The sequence below is a fragment of the Thalassophryne amazonica genome, chromosome 11 (genome assembly GCF_902500255.1).
Source record: "Thalassophryne amazonica chromosome 11, fThaAma1.1, whole genome shotgun sequence".
NCBI classification, from domain to species: domain Eukaryota; kingdom Metazoa; phylum Chordata; class Actinopteri; order Batrachoidiformes; family Batrachoididae; genus Thalassophryne; species Thalassophryne amazonica.
In genome coordinates this window covers 20991605-21007323 of record NC_047113.1, presented here as the reverse complement: position 1 = coordinate 21007323, position 15719 = coordinate 20991605, and the positions used below count along the sequence as shown (strand labels likewise).

At 40.7% G+C, this 15719-nt stretch overlaps 1 protein-coding gene across 1 annotated transcript in view; it reads left to right on the top strand.

Annotated features, from left to right (window-relative positions):
• The window catches only part of LOC117520622 (high-affinity choline transporter 1-like), a 115678-nt gene that overhangs the window by 28652 nt on the left and 71307 nt on the right, over positions 1-15719 (top strand). Inside the window, exons 6-7 of the mRNA XM_034181933.1 lie at positions 6928-7081; positions 7158-7375. Of these exons, the coding sequence (XP_034037824.1) occupies positions 6928-7081; positions 7158-7375 (372 nt within the window). The remainder of the gene's footprint in view (positions 1-6927; positions 7082-7157; positions 7376-15719) is intronic.

Below are 15719 nucleotides of genomic sequence, written 5' to 3'. Positions count from 1 at the left end.
AACACTCTGCTCACATTGATATCCAAGGGTTGAAGCTGTTCTGTTCGCCATGCCGGAATAACAGCAAGCACCGTGTTCGTCAGCTTCACACGCTGTGGGTGAGGTGAGGAATACGCATCCAAAGTTCTGTTCTCTGATTGGTTATCGCGACCAGCGTGAACTATAGGATGGCCGTCATACTACAGTGCCCATGATGCATTGCATTTCCTTTTCCGGTGGCCATTTTAAAACATAGATCGACTCTGTCACGTAAAATTGTTTTGTTACAGTAAATTCATTGAGATCCTACCGGTATATTTTTCATTTATAAGTCGCACCGGAGTATAGGTCGCACCCCCGGCCAAAACATGTAAAAAAGTGCGACTTATAGTCCGGAAAATACGGTATTTATTTTATCACATCTTTACAAGTTTTGGATCTTTCCTGGTGTCAGGAGCCAAAGTCGGGCCAAAGTCTTGACATTTTGCTGAAATAGCGATAGGTTGGGGCTTTCTGTTTTTTGTTTTCCCCATCTTGTAAAATGTAACCATTTTTAGCCATTTACTTATTTATTTATTAAGGCAGTGGACTGGGTCCCTGCATGAATTTCTTTTTAACTCTCTCTCTACGATTCAGCCAATGCGTTTCATTTTCAGCTGGAGGTTGAACATGCAATTATTATTTTATTTGAGTGTTTGTGAAGCATTGTGTGTTGCCCAAAAAAGCGAAAATTAAAAAGCGAAACACTCATTGCGAGTCACACAGAAGAAAGAGTGGACTTCTTCCAGAGACTGTCTGTGGCCGGGACGGAGCTGTGAGGGCAGTGCTGAGCCGCTCACACCGGGCAGAGAGAGGCAGCAGCCGGCCGCCGCGCGCGTAGAGCAGCCAGCGGACGAAGCTATGTTTTAAAAAAAACAAACAAACAAACAAACAAACTTCTTTGCTTTAAATGCACAGTAAGCTATTTCACATGATCAGCGTGGACTGTCTTTTTCCCCAAAAGGCTTTATTTCCCTCTGTTTGTCGCGTTGGAAAGCTGTAGCTTTTGTGCTAATTTGATTAGCGCTTGCTCTACTTCTTCTATTTGTTATTCTGGGGACATTACAGTGCCACACACAGGCCTGGCATATGTACTACAACGTTAAACGAAGCTTCGAGGCACAGAATTTGCCTCAAACATTTTTTGTAATCGAATTATTCGAATTACTCGACTAATCGTTTCAGCCCTACTTGACATACAGTTCTATTCTCTGCAATCAGAGAAGAGCTGGTTTCAGGAGAAACCACTCTATCCTCTGCAATCAAAGGAGAGCTGGTCACAAAAAGGAACCAAAATGAGAGCCAATCCTCTTGACACCATACTAAACAGCCAGCAATATCACCCAAGTCATCCAGAGGCATACAGTTTTAATTTATGGTTAAAATTTTAACCAAATTAATTTCGGACAAGTTGTTTAAATTAACGTCACGTCTGAAGTTTTATAAAGTGGTCTGATAATTTTTAGACCGCTAACATTATTGCAAGCTTAGTGAATAAAGCTTGAACAGTTAATAAACATTTTTAAAGTCTGAAATCAAAGATCTTAGAGCCTACCTGTTTAATGCAGTCCCGGCGCCAGAAAAAAATATTAAGGGGGCGATGAGTTTATCACAGGGGGCGGGATCCCCCACCCCCAAAAAAAGTGCGCAACGGAGTAGACGTGCCTCTGAGCATGCGTAATGAATTGGGTGCGCTCCTGGAAAGCTTGTGTATTTAGGCTACGCTGTTGTAAGAGACTGACTAAGAGTAAAGAGTGACAACAGTATTTTTTTAATTATTATTTGAACGTATAGACCCTCGGTCAAGTGATCTCCTGCATACCACACAGAGCCGGTGTTCTGTCGAGATGAGGTGCGCCAACTTTCGACACTCTGAGCTGTGACGTACCTTTGTGTTGTCCAATAAGAACGACGCATCGGGCCAAAACACGGAAGACTCGTAGCAGAAACCACTGATCTGTACAAAATGGATTGGACCAATCCGATTGGTGCAGAAACCACTGATCTTTACAAAACATTAACGTGTGACAGGACTGACAGGACTTACCTCCCAGCGTGTGATTTTGAGCGAGTTATTCATTTGCTTATAACATCTCGTTTAGATTATTGTAACTCACTCTGCTGTGGACTGGACCAGTTGTCTCTAACGCGTCTGCAGCAGGTTCAGAACGCTGCTGCACAACTGCTCACGGGGATGAGGAAACGAGAGCACATCACCCCTGTGTTAGCCTCGCTCCATTGGCTCCCAGTCTCATTTAGGATTGATTTTAAGATCCTGCTGCTTGTGTTCAAATGTTTAAATGGTTTGGCTCCCGAATACCTCTCTGAGCTTTTGACTCCTTATGTTCTGGTCAGATCAGTGAGGTCAGAAAGCCAGCTTTTATTAAATGTGCCCAGATCTCGATTAAAAACATGAGGTGATTGGGCTTTTTCGGTGGCTGCGCCTAAACTCTGGAACAGTTTGCCTTTGCACATCAGAGCTGCTCCATCTCTAGAGTCTTTTAAATCTGTTCTTAAGACTCATTTTTATGCTTTGGCTTTTAATACAATTTAAGTTGTGTGTGTCTGGTTTTATGTGTTTTTGTATATTTTGGAATTTTAATGTTCTGTTTTGGTGGTATGGTTTTTGATATTGTTTTTACTGTGAAGCACTTTGGGCAGCTGCTGTTGTTGTAAATGTGCTATATAAATAAAATTGACATTGACATTGACTGCTCATTTAGAGAGCAGTTTTCTGAAGAAAAATCATTGGAAATGTTTTTTTGTTGTTTGTTACCTCAAAATTTCTGATTACTGTTAAAAAAGTTTAGAACACGTAATTAAAATAGCTAAATAAATCAATAAATGGTTCTTTAGAAACCTTTCATCTGTAAATTAAAACCACCTGTTATTTCATATTAGATCATTTCTTGTTTAACATAAGGAACCTCAGACATTTATTTTTAGACAAATAAAATAACATGGAAACTTGTATAAGTCTTGTATACTTGTATAAGTCTGGTAGATTATTTATATCTCATTTCAACCAGAAAAACAAACACAAAATAAATACAAATGTTTATTATAAATGCAAAAGGAAATAATTTAACAATGACTGCAGTGTGATTGTAAAGTAGGATTTCTGTGACATAAACCTCATGATGATTTTTTTTATATATAGTCATTTCAATTTGTAATTTCGTCAAAATATGTAATTGCCTTTAATGTTATCAGGACAGAGTCATTTCTAAAATATGAATTTGAGCACAATAAGTGGAGAGCTTCTACTTGTGCAAATGTCTTTTGACTTTGATTCGTGGACATTTTTAATGATCCGTTCATTTATTGTTAAAATATAAAATGAAACAGCTTTTTAAAAAATAATAAAATAGTTGGTGTTCAAAGAGCATTTTATTTAGAAGCAGGTGTTCTGCTGGATTCTCGGGACCAGATGAAGGTCTCTTCTGCAGCTTTGAACTCTGGTGGTGCTGTTGAAAAGCAGAGATGTTTTCTTTCGACTGGACTTCGCGGTGTTCAGTTCATCAATGGAAGTTTGGTTGTCTGCACAGCAAATGTTCCTGATTGGGACAAATAAAAATATTTCTTTAAATATAAAGAAACACTAAACAGTTTATACATTAAAAAAGGGGGGAAAACGGCAAAACACGATAGAAAAAACGCCCGAAAAAATAAGTTATTTAAAGTTGAGCTTTTGTGGTGTCTGAAAAAAGCTGTAGCTTTATTTGGTAAAAATAAAAAAGACTGAACCATTTACAAATTAAAGTGTTCACTCAGATCAACTGTGCTAAAAGGCTAAGCTAACGTTAGCTGATCATTAAACCTTCACAGTTCAGTAAACGTCACATTTTATTTTTACATTATTCTCACCTCAGTAAAGCTGCAGATCTAAACTCCGTTGGGCAAACTGGGACTTCGCATATATCCAAAAAGTGGGAGATTTCGGACTGAGTGGGTTTGCTCCATCACCCCGGCGGCCTGGATCGCTCTGCCCAGTGATGATGCCTGAAGGCCGGCTTCTCCGTGTGGGTCGGCCCGCTGTCGCGGTTCGATCGATATCCCACCAAGTCGACAGTCCTCCCTCGGTCGGTGTCACTCCGAAAAGTAGCTGAAAAAAGCTTCTCCCAGCAGGGTGATGGAAGAATCGTTCTACTGCAGTTTTTTTAAAGGTTTTTTTGTGGTTCAGGCGACCGAAGTTCAAGACGGCGATCGCTGAACTTTTTTCAGATTGTGGAAACAGCCAGAGTGTGTCGTAGCAATCTCTGCCCCCTTGCCACTTCTGAAGCGACGCGTCTGACGTCACGACGTGTTGGAAACGCACCGCCCTCTGCTGCACTGACAAGCGCAACCCTCAACCTATCAAATCCCTTGAACACAGACACACGCCATATCCGTTTGTTTTAAAATTAATTACTTTAATTAATTTGGTTTATTTGTTAAATACGTGATATTATTGAATAACTAATATTTTGCTATATTTTCCAGTATTTCTTTTTCTTTCTTTTTCATTTTTTTGATAACTCTAACATCCGAGGGGGTGAGGTTGATGACGTGAGGAGGGCGTCGCCCCCAAACGCCCCTTCGTGGCGCCGGCCATGGTTTAATGTCTTGACATACAGTTCTATTCTCTGCAATCAGAGAAGAGCTGGTTTCAGGAGAAACCACTCTATCCTCTGCAATCAAAGGAGATCTGGTCACAGAAAGGAACCAAAATGAGAGCCATTCCTCTTGACACCATACGAACCAGCCGGCAATATCACCCAAGTCATCCAGAGGCATACAGTTTTAATTTATAGTTTAAAATTTTTACCAAATCAATTTCAGACAAGTTGTTTAAATTAACGTCACGTCTGAAGTTTTATAAAGTGAAAATATCAGCTATATGTTTTAGTTTTAAAGTATTGCACTAATTGTTAAGATTTTAGTGTGGACATGCCTCAGCAGTGCATTATGGGTAAAAATTCACGACAGGAGAAATGCATTTGAGATGCTCTGATCAGGTTCAACATGGACAACAGCATTAAACCCTTTGTATATCGTGCCTAAAACGCTCGTGAATATATTCTCTGGGTTTATAGATGTTGTTATTGTGTTTGTTTTATGTAAAAATGCCAGAAGAAGCTCAGGTTGCTTCTCCATTATTTTTAACTGGAATCACTGTGAGCTGCAATCACTTCTTGTTTGCTCTATAATGTCCTGGTTATTGTCCTTTACACACTGTTTGTCGTCTTTGTTCCAGAGTAATATATATAAGATGTCTGAAATTTGGTTTGTGTTTATTAAATTTCATGCAGATTAAACATAGCAGACGGATTATTTGGAATATTGGTTTTGGCAAGTTTTCACCGTGTCTGCTGCAATCTACTGGCCAGTAGTGTTCATGATAGTACTCGCCCTAAGACATCTCATAATCGTTTGCATGCCAGAGAGTTGCCATAGTTAATGAAAAGAAATAAAAATGTACATTTTGATTGTATAATATTCATTTACAATTGTCATCGTGTTTTCCCTCTGTGCTGTTTAAACCATAGAAACTCTCTAGCACGCATAGGATTATGGGTTAGGGTCTGAGTGTCTGGGCGCCAGTAGATGGCAGTGTTCTATGAATTTTGACCCAGGTTATATCAGACGGTTGTCTAATCACAACTTGACTTTTGCAAATGGCTTTTTTCTGCATATGAAAAAAATGGCATATTTTACAAAAGCACATTTATATGTAAACACCAACACAAACCTCACATTAACATGTTTGTTTTTACATAGAATGAATGAGTCAACCAATCAGTCTTAGCGGAGCCTCATTTTATCCATATTCCCTTTGGCTTCTCTGTGTTTTTTGCTACAAAACTTCACAATTAGTGCATTATTTAAAAATAAGACATGTTGTGCAAATGACAGAATTGTCATTAATGTAGTTATTCTATCCAGAACAAGTTGATTTATAAAGCAAAACCATGCGTCAAAACTGTTTTATTTTCCAAGACCTCTGCCTCACAGTGGAAGTGCTGTATGCGGTTAAGGAGTAATGACTTTTTTGTGGCAACCTAGTGGTCAGGCTGCTTTGGCTGCGTTAGAGTAAAATACGTAGTAAACAGGAGCTTCCAGCAGGGGGAACAGTGCACAAATACAGTATTGGTGATTCATTGTTTGGGTTTCTGATTGTGTTGTTAAAACTCAATTTTTAAAGTTATCGGTTAGCTGTCACTTCCGATAAATTTTTGGCTGGTTTATCGGTTTAGCTTGATAAAAGATAACTTTTCAGTTAGCTGATTAGCTGTTATCGAAGCTAACTTTTTGGCTAGCTGTGCCCACCACTGTGTAGAGTATATTTGGATGGGGGATTTAAAGATACTTCAGAGTAGGAAATATTAATATTGTAGATAGCTATAGATACATACAGAAAGAATAACAATCAAACTGCTTCATCTGGGACCATAAAACATCCATGAAATATAGAGTTTAAAGGTTGGTCTGTCCTGATTGGGCCTTATCAAGGTTTGGGTAAGCTTTAATCAGTGCTACCCTGTCAGAATGTTGCCTTTCGGAGTGGGGGGGAGATATCCGGGGGAGAAGATATACTGTTACAACGGCCCTGTATTTACTTGGTGACAGACTGAAACCAAATTTTGCAGTATCGCACACCATGATTATCCACAAGATGTACCATCAGCTAGCAAGCGAGTTCCTCAGATCTGCTGTTCCTACATGGGTTACAGAACTACTGATGTGTGGACTCTGTTCCTATGCCGTTACAAAACACCTACTTTCTGATTTACGTTCATTCAGATAGAAATTCTTCAGATGTAAATTTTCAAAAGATGAATTTCCATGCATGTGCTGGTGACAAGTCAGTACAGTGTACATAGTTATGATTTTTTTTTATTGTTGTGTTTTGCCTGTTTGTTTTTGAAGAGTTTAGGTAACCTGGGCTATCAGGACTTCCACCAGAGGACTCTGTCAGCCTCCTCATCGGCCACAGCCAGGATCACCTGCTTCATTGCCGCTCCCATCCTTGTCATACTGGGGATTCCCTCTGTGTTGATAGGCGCAGTAGCAGCTTCAACAGGTACAATAACAGACTACATGCTTGATGGACTAGCCAAGTGATTAATCTCTGTGCACATTTTTTGTATGGTTGTCAGACTGGAACAAGACATCGTATGGCTCCCCGTCCCCATATGAGCGTGGTGAGGCCGGTCTAGTTATGCCCATTGCTTTGCAGAACCTCGCACCAAACTACATCTCCATCATTGGTATTGGAGCTGTAGCTGCTGCTGTGATGTCATCAACAGACTCTGCTCTGTTGTCTGCCGCCTCAATCTTCTCATCCAATATCTACAAAAATATCTTGAGGAAAAAGGTGAGATGAGAACAGCAGAGGGAAAAATCTCTTCTCATTTTTGGGATCGTATTAGGGTAGCTTACAGGGTTTTACAATTGCTCAAATACTAATATTAAAATTAGCAATCATTTAGGGGAACTAGACACTCCAGGACCAAAACCTCAGCCCAGATCTGCACAGGGCAAAGCAAATTGTCAGCCACACACTCTTGAACACAAATTGAATAAACATTGAACACACTTCTGTACTTCGTACTTTAGAGACAACAATCTTGGTGGAATTTCCAACCAGACTCAAAGGGGTGACCCTCTGCTTGGCCCATGCTACCAACACAGTTGACTATACAAATATACAGGACGTCTTTCTCTTTTATTTCTATCTGCATCTGCGGGAATGACATATCAGTCCAATGCGCCAGTGATAATCTCTGCTGCATTTGCAGTTGCACATGTACTGTGATGCCTGCGGAGGCTGCCGCTGTTACTCCTTCCTCCTAGCTTGTTGCTCAGCAAGCCGTTGCTTCCTCAGTTATTGAAATACTCGATAACTGCTTAATAATTAATAATAACTTAATAATTTGCCAGGTGCACACTCATTTAAGTACTTCATTTCAAATTCACCAAGCAGATGTAAACACTACAGCAAGGGAACAGGTGAGTTTACCTTCTTCAATATAAATGAAGTACAGTGCTGCAGGTAGGGAAAGAGGGAGGTCCCAGTCACAAAATCTTCCCTAAAGGTTGTCCTCTGTACCCTCACACATTAAAATATCAACACCTAGAAAGTGACTGAGTGCAAGAGGTTGCAAGGGTTCAAATGGTATAAACAGGATTGGGACCTATCACGTCATCATAATATAATTAAGGCAAAGCCTTGGACCCAGCATCTGTGTTGGGTGATGTAAATTTTGAAGAATGCTCAGGATGTGAATTTCAACAAAAATTTAATTGGAATGGGTGGAGACAGCGGTGATCACAACTTCATTGCAATAAATTTGATTCAGAGAAATAAATTGGCAGGAAATATGGCCGAGAATACTATACAAATAATGAATGTTTATGAGTTCAGTGATACATGATGTAGGTCCTCAGTCCAGTGAAAAATCACATTAGCTTTTCATCCAAACAGCTCTTCATGTCTCCAGATGGCTTACAAAGGAGTGGATTTTTGTGTGTGTGTGTGTGTGTGTGTGTGTGTGTGTGTGTGTGTGTGTGTGTGTGTGTGTGTGTGTGTGTGTGTGTGTGTGTGTGTGTGTGTGTGTGTGTGTGTGTGTGTGTGTGTGTGTGTGTGTGTGTGCATTAAGCCTGGTTCACACGGCAAGGTAATTAGGCCGATATTGGACCCGATCTTCCCCTTCCACCAATCTTAACGACACCCCGGCAATCGTAATGACGCTAAAGAGTGGTGTCCAAAAAATGAGGTGGACTTCATAGATAATTGGCAAAGCTTCTGGGGAAAACCTGGTCTTGTTAGGAGAGACGGCATCCATCCCACTTTGGATGGAGCAGCTCTCATTTCTAGAAATCTGGCCAATTTTATTAAACCCTCCAAACCGTGACTATCCAGGGATGGGAAAAGGAAGCAGAGTTGTGGTCTTACACACCTCTCTGCAGCTTCTCTCCCCCTGCCATCCCCCCAATACCCCATCCCCGTAGAGACAGTGCCTGCTCCCAGACCACCAACAACCAGTAAAAATCTATTTAAGCATAAAAATTCAAAAAGAAAAAATCATATAGCACCTTTAACTGCACCACAGACTAAAACAGTTAAATGTGGTTTATTAAACATTAGGTCTCTCTCTTCTAAGTCCCTGTTAGTAAATGATATAATAATTGATCAACATATTGATTTATTCTGCCTTACAGAAACCTGGTTACAGCAGGATGAATATGTTAGTTTAAATGAATCAACACCCCCGAGTCACACTAACTGTCAGAATGCTCGTAGCACGGGCCGAGGGGGAGGATTAGCAGCAATCTTCCACTCCAGCTTATTAATTAATCAAAAACCCAGACAGAGCTTTAATTCATTTGAAAGCTTGACTCTTAGTCTTGTCCATCTAAATTGGAAGTCCCAAAAACCAGTTTTATTTGTTGTTATCTATCATCCACCTGGTCGTTACTGTGAGTTTCTCTGTGAATTTTCAGACCTTTTGTCTGACTTAGTGCTTAGCTCAGATAAGATAATTATAGTGGGTGATTGTAACATCCACATAGATGCTGAGAATGACAGCCTCAACACTGCATTTAATCTATTATTAGACTCAATTGGCTTTGCTCAAAATGTAAATGAGTCCACCCACCACTTTAACCATACTTTAGATCTTGTTCTGACTTATGGTATGGAAATTGAAGACTTAACAGTATTCCCTGAAAACCCCCTTCTGTCTGATCATTTATAACATTTACATTTACTTTAATGGACTACCCAGCAGTGGGGAATAACTTTCATTACAGTAGAAGTCTTTCAGAAAGCGCTGTAACTAGGTTTAAGGATATGATTCCTTCTTTGTTATGTTCTCCAATGCCATATACCAGCTATCTAAACTCTGTAAGTGAGATAGATTATCTCGTCAATAGTTTTACATCCTCACTGAACACAACTTTGGATGCTGTAGCTCCTCTGGAAAAGAGAGCCTTAAATCAGAAGTGCCTGACTCCGTGGTATAACTCACAAACTCACAGCTTAAAGCAGATAACCTGTAAGTTGGAGTGGAAATGGCGTCTCACTAATTTAGAAGATCTTCATTTAGCCTGGAAAAAGAGTCTGTTGCTCTATAAAAAAGCCCTCCATAAAGCTAGGACATCTTACTACTCATCACTAATTGAAGAAAATAAGAACAACCCCAGGTTTCTTTTCAGCACTGTAGCCAGGCTGACAAAGAGTCAGAGCTCTATTGAGCCGAGTATTCCTTTAACTTTAACTAGTAATGACTTCATGACTTTCTTTGCTAATAAAATTTTAACTATTAGAGAAGAAATTACTCATAACCATCCCAAAGACATATCGTTATCTTTGGCTGCTTTCAGTAATGCTGGTATTTGGTTAGACTCTTTCTCTCCGATTGTTCTGTCTGAGTTATTTTCATTAGTTACTTCCTCCAAACCATCAACATGTCTATTAGACCCCATTCCTACCAATCAATCAATCAATCAATTTTTTTATATAGCGCCAAATCACAACAAACAGTTGCCCCAAGGCGCTTTATATTGTAAGGCAAGGCCATACAATAATTATGTAAAACCCCAACGGTCAAAACGACCCCCTGTGAGCAAGCACTTGGCTACAGTGGGAAGGAAAAACTCCCTTTTAACAGGAAGAAACCTCCAGCAGAACCAGGCTCAGGGAGGGGCAGTCTTCTGCTGGGACTGGTTGGGGCTGAGGGAGAGAACCAGGAAAAAGACATGCTGTGGAGGGGAGCAGAGATCGATCACTAATGATTAAATGCAGAGTGGTGCATACAGAGCAAAAAGAGAAAGAAACAGTGCATCATGGGAACCCCCCAGCAGTCTACGTCTATAGCAGCATAACTAAGGGATGGTTCAGGGTCACCTGATCCAGCCCTAACTATAAGCTTTAGCAAAAAGGAAAGTTTTAAGCCTAATCTTAAAAGTAGAGAGGGTGTCTGTCTCCCTGATCTGAATTGGGAGCTGGTTCCACAGGAGAGGAGCCTGAAAGCTGAAGGCTCTGCCTCCCATTCTACTCTTACAAACCCTAGGAACTACAAGTAAGCCTGCAGTCTGAGAGCGACGCGCTCTATTGGGGTGATATGGTACTACGAGGTCCCTAAGATAAGATGGGACCTGATTATTCAAAACCTTATAAGTAAGAAGAAGAATTTTAAATTCTATTCTAGAATTAACAGGAAGCCAATGAAGAGAGGCCAATATGGGTGAGATATGCTCTCTCCTTCTAGTCCCCGTCAGTACTCTAGCTGCAGCATTTTGAATTAACTGAAGGCTTTTTAGGGACCTTTTAGGACAACCTGATAATAATGAATTACAATAGTCCAGCCTAGAGGAAATAAATGCATGAATTAGTTTTTCAGCATCACTCTAAACCACTCTAAACTCTACCAGGCTGCTCAACGAAGCCCTACCATTAATTAATGCTTCGATCTTAAATATGATCAATCTATCTTTATTAGTTGGCTATGTACCACAGGCTTTTAAGGTGGCAGTAATTAAACCATTACTTAAAAAGCCATCACTTGACCCAGCTATCTTAGCTAATTATAGGCCAATCTCCAACCTTCCTTTTCTCTCAAAAATTCTTGAAAGGGTAGTTGTAAAACAGCTAACTGATCATGTGCAGAGGAATGGTCTATTTGAAGAGTTTCATTCAGGTTTCAGAATTCATCATAGTACAGAAACAGCATTAGTGAAGGTTACAAATGACCTTCTTATGGCCTCAGACAGTGGACTCATCTGTGTGCTTATCCTGTTACACCTCAGTGCTGCTTTTGATACTGTTGACCATAAAATTTTATTACAGAGATTAGAGCATGCCATAGGTATTAAAGGCACTGCGCTGCGGTGGATTGAATCATATTTATCTAATAGATTACAATTTGTTCATGTAGATGGGGAGTCTTCTTCACAGACTAAGGTTAATTATGGAGTTCCACAATGTTCTGTGCTAGGACCAATTTTATTCACTTTATACATGCTTCCCTTAGGCAGTATTATTAGAAAGAATTGCTTAAATTTTCATTGTTACGCAGATGATACCCAGCTTTATCTATCCATGAAGGCAGAGGACACACACCAATTAGTTAAACTGCAGGAATGTCTTACAGATATAAAGACATGGATGACCTCTAATTTCCTGCTTTTAAATTCAGATAAAACTGAAGTTACTGTACTTGGCCCCACAAATCTTAGAAACATGGTGTCTAACCAGATCCTTACTCTGGATGGCATTACCCTGACCTCTAGTAATACTGTGAGAAATCTTGGAGTCATTTTTGATCAGGATATGTCCTTCAATGCGCATATTAAGCAAATATGTAGGACTGCTTTTTTGCATTTGCGCAATATCTCTAAAATTAGAAAGGTTTTGTCTCAGAGTGATGCTGAAAAACTAATTCATCTATTTATCTCCTCTAGGCTGGACTATTGTAATTCATTATTATCAGGTTGTCCTAAAAGTTCCCTGAAAAGCCTTCAGTTAATTCAAAATGCTGCAGCTAGAGTACTGACGGGGACTAGAAGGAGAGAGCATATTTCACCCATATTGGCCTCTCTTCATTGGCTTCCTGTTAATTCTAGAATAGAATTTAAAATTCTTCTTCTTACTTATAAGGTTTTGAATAATCAGGTCCCATCTTATCTTAGGGACCTCATAGTACCATATCACCCCAATAGAGCGCTTCGCTCTCAGACTACAGGCTAACTTGTAGTTCCTAGGGTTTGTAAGAGTAGAATGGGAGGCAGAGCCTTCAGCTTTCAGGCTCCTCTCCTGTGGAACCAGCTCCCAATTCAGATCAGGGAGACAGACACCCTCTCTACTTTTAAGATTAGGCTTAAAACTTTCCTTTTTGCTAAAGCTTATAGTTAGGGCTGGATCAGGTGACCCTGAACCATCTCTTAGTTATGCTGCTATAGACTTAGACTGCTGGGGGGTTCCCATGATGCACTGAGTGTTTCTTTCTCTTTTTGCGCTGTATGCACCACTCTGCATTTAATCATTAGTGATTGATCTCTGCTCTCTTCCACAGCATGCCTTTTTCTGCTCTCTTCCACAGCATGCCTTTTTCCTGATTCTCTCCCCTCAGCCCCAACCAGTCCCAGCAGAAGACTGCCCCTCCTTGAGCCTGGTTCTGCTGGAGGTTTCTTCCTGTTAAAAGGGAGTTTTTCCTTCCCACTGTCGCCAAGTGCTTGCTCAAAGGGGGTTGTTTTGACCGTTGGCGTTTTTTTGTAATTATTGTATGGCTTTTGCCTTACAATATAAAGCACCTTGGGGCAACTGTTTGTTGTGATTTGGTGCTATATAAATAAAATTGATTTGATTTGATTTGATTTAAAGATAATCTTATCAGATAATCCTGCCATGTGTTAAGTGCGCTCTGATGTGCTCGGAAGGACATCAGGGGCGGTTCGATCACAAATCGGGATATTCAACATGTTGGATTGTCTTAGCCCGATATTGCAGCATGTGTGGTGTTCTCTGACCACAAACAAGTACGCAGCCTGCTGAATGTGACGTGCAGCCAATTAGAATCAGGTGACGGACGTACGGAGTGGAAAATAAAATCAAAGCAGCTGTTCTGACTTACCAGAAAGTCCGGTGGTCACGCTGTCTCCACTCCTTTAAAGAACGTCTTTTCTTTTTCTTTTTGTATTGTTTTTTTCCCTGTGTTTTAAATAGTCCACAAATGATCTCCATCTGTTTACTGTGAAGTCACGTTTAATCTCGAGAGATGTTGCGAGATCTCCTGTCTGACCTGGGAATGTTCACATGTGAAATGGTGTGTGTGGTGTGTTGACTTCAGTCAATCAAATCACTTTATTTATCCCCAAGGGACAATTTTAAAAAGGCACGACAGTAGCTTGGAAGACTTTAATAAATAAATAAACATCAGATTTCAAGCCGTGAGGGAGTTAAAGTTCAGCATTTAGGAGCTGGACAGCCCTGGTGATGAAGGTTGTTTTCTCCTCTGAGTCCAACAGCCTGGACAACAAAGTCTGTGTCCTGAAGGGAGCCACTCAAACTCTGAGGAAAGCACATGGGTGGAGTCATGTAATATTTTGCGGGCAGTTTTTACTGTCAATTGATCACATAAAGAGGTGAGAGACTGAACAGGTTGCCCAATGATTATAGAGCAAACATTGACCACATGCAGCAGACAATTTCTGTTTTGCAGGGTGATAGAGTGGAACCAGCAAGTGAAAGAGAATGTGATTACATTTTCAATGAATGCATAATAAAATGTAGTGAGAATGACCTTGTTTACTTTGAATGATTTCAGCTTTCTAAGAAGGTATTGTCTCCGGTGACATTTCTTGAGCAATTCATCCGTGTTAGGGGAGAACCTCAATGAGTTGTCAAAGAGTGTCCCGAGATATTTATATTCCTTCACTATCTCCACCGGCTCCTGATGGATGATGGTGGTGGCAGCCTCAGCCAGCTGTCTCTGTTTGGATGAAAAAGATAATATCATCTCCTTGGTCTTATTAATGTTCGGCTCAAGACAAGTTTTCACACCACAGGACAAAGTCCTGCAGAGCTGAGCCGTGCTGTTGAGTGTTACTGGAGAGCAGAGATAGGAGAACTGTGTCATCAGCAAATTTCATAAAATGACAGTTTGGCTGAGTGTATCTGCAGTCATCAGTGTAGAGAATGTAGAGAAGTGGGGAGAGGACACAACCCTGAGGAGAACCGGTGGAAGTGGAGAGGGTGTCGGACAGGATGTGATTCACCAACAGCCTCTGAGTCCTGTTGATGAGAGTCTAAAATCCATCGGATGAGTTTATGGTTCAAATGGAAATGTGAGATGAGCTCTTCAGCTAGTATATGAGGCTGCATGGAATTGAATACTAATGAGAAATCTGCAAACAGAAGTCTGGCAGAGGAGCAAGGGGTCTCCCGATGCTTGTGAATAGTGTTGAGTATAAATATTATTACATCGTCGACACCTCTGCCAGTCTGATATGCACTGAGTTAGTTGCTTTGGTGATGTGATCTTTGATGATCCTCTCCAAAGCTTTCATGACCAGAGAGGTGAGAGCCACAGGTCTGAGATCATTTAGAACCTTGGTGGTGCCCTTCTTCAGGATAGGAATCACTGTTGAGTGTTTCCACATCACGGAGACTGTGCTGTTGGTCAAGGAGCCCTTGAACAGGTGCTGGACACCACACACTGTAGGACCAAACATGTTAGATCTATGACTTTTTATCTCCACGTGTGTGGTCTCTCAGCTTTTGGAAACCTACAGATAATTTTAAAATCCTGCCGTATGAACCAGGTATTAGAAGAACTAGCACTGTCAATTAACTCTTTCAAATCGCCGTTCATCAGCAACACAAACTCTGCCATTTGTTTTGGCCGAACAGGACAGCTGGTAAGAATATGGCCCTTAGTACCACAATAAATGCATCCCCCAGCTTCCAGCTTCTCTGTTTTCTGTAAGCAGTCAATTTGGCCCTGCTGGGCTGCTTAAGCTCATCAGCAGGGGGAGCTGTGGAGCTGGGGAAAGGGAAGTCAGTGGAACTCGGCAAAGAAGGACCGGGTCCATGTGGCAGAGGGTTCTGAGTGGGAGTAACCCAGTCAGCCCTCCGACTTTTATCCCACCAATATTCTCTCAACCAGTTGTCTAAATGATTGTCTAAAGCCCCGTTTACACATACACGGTAAGAGCTC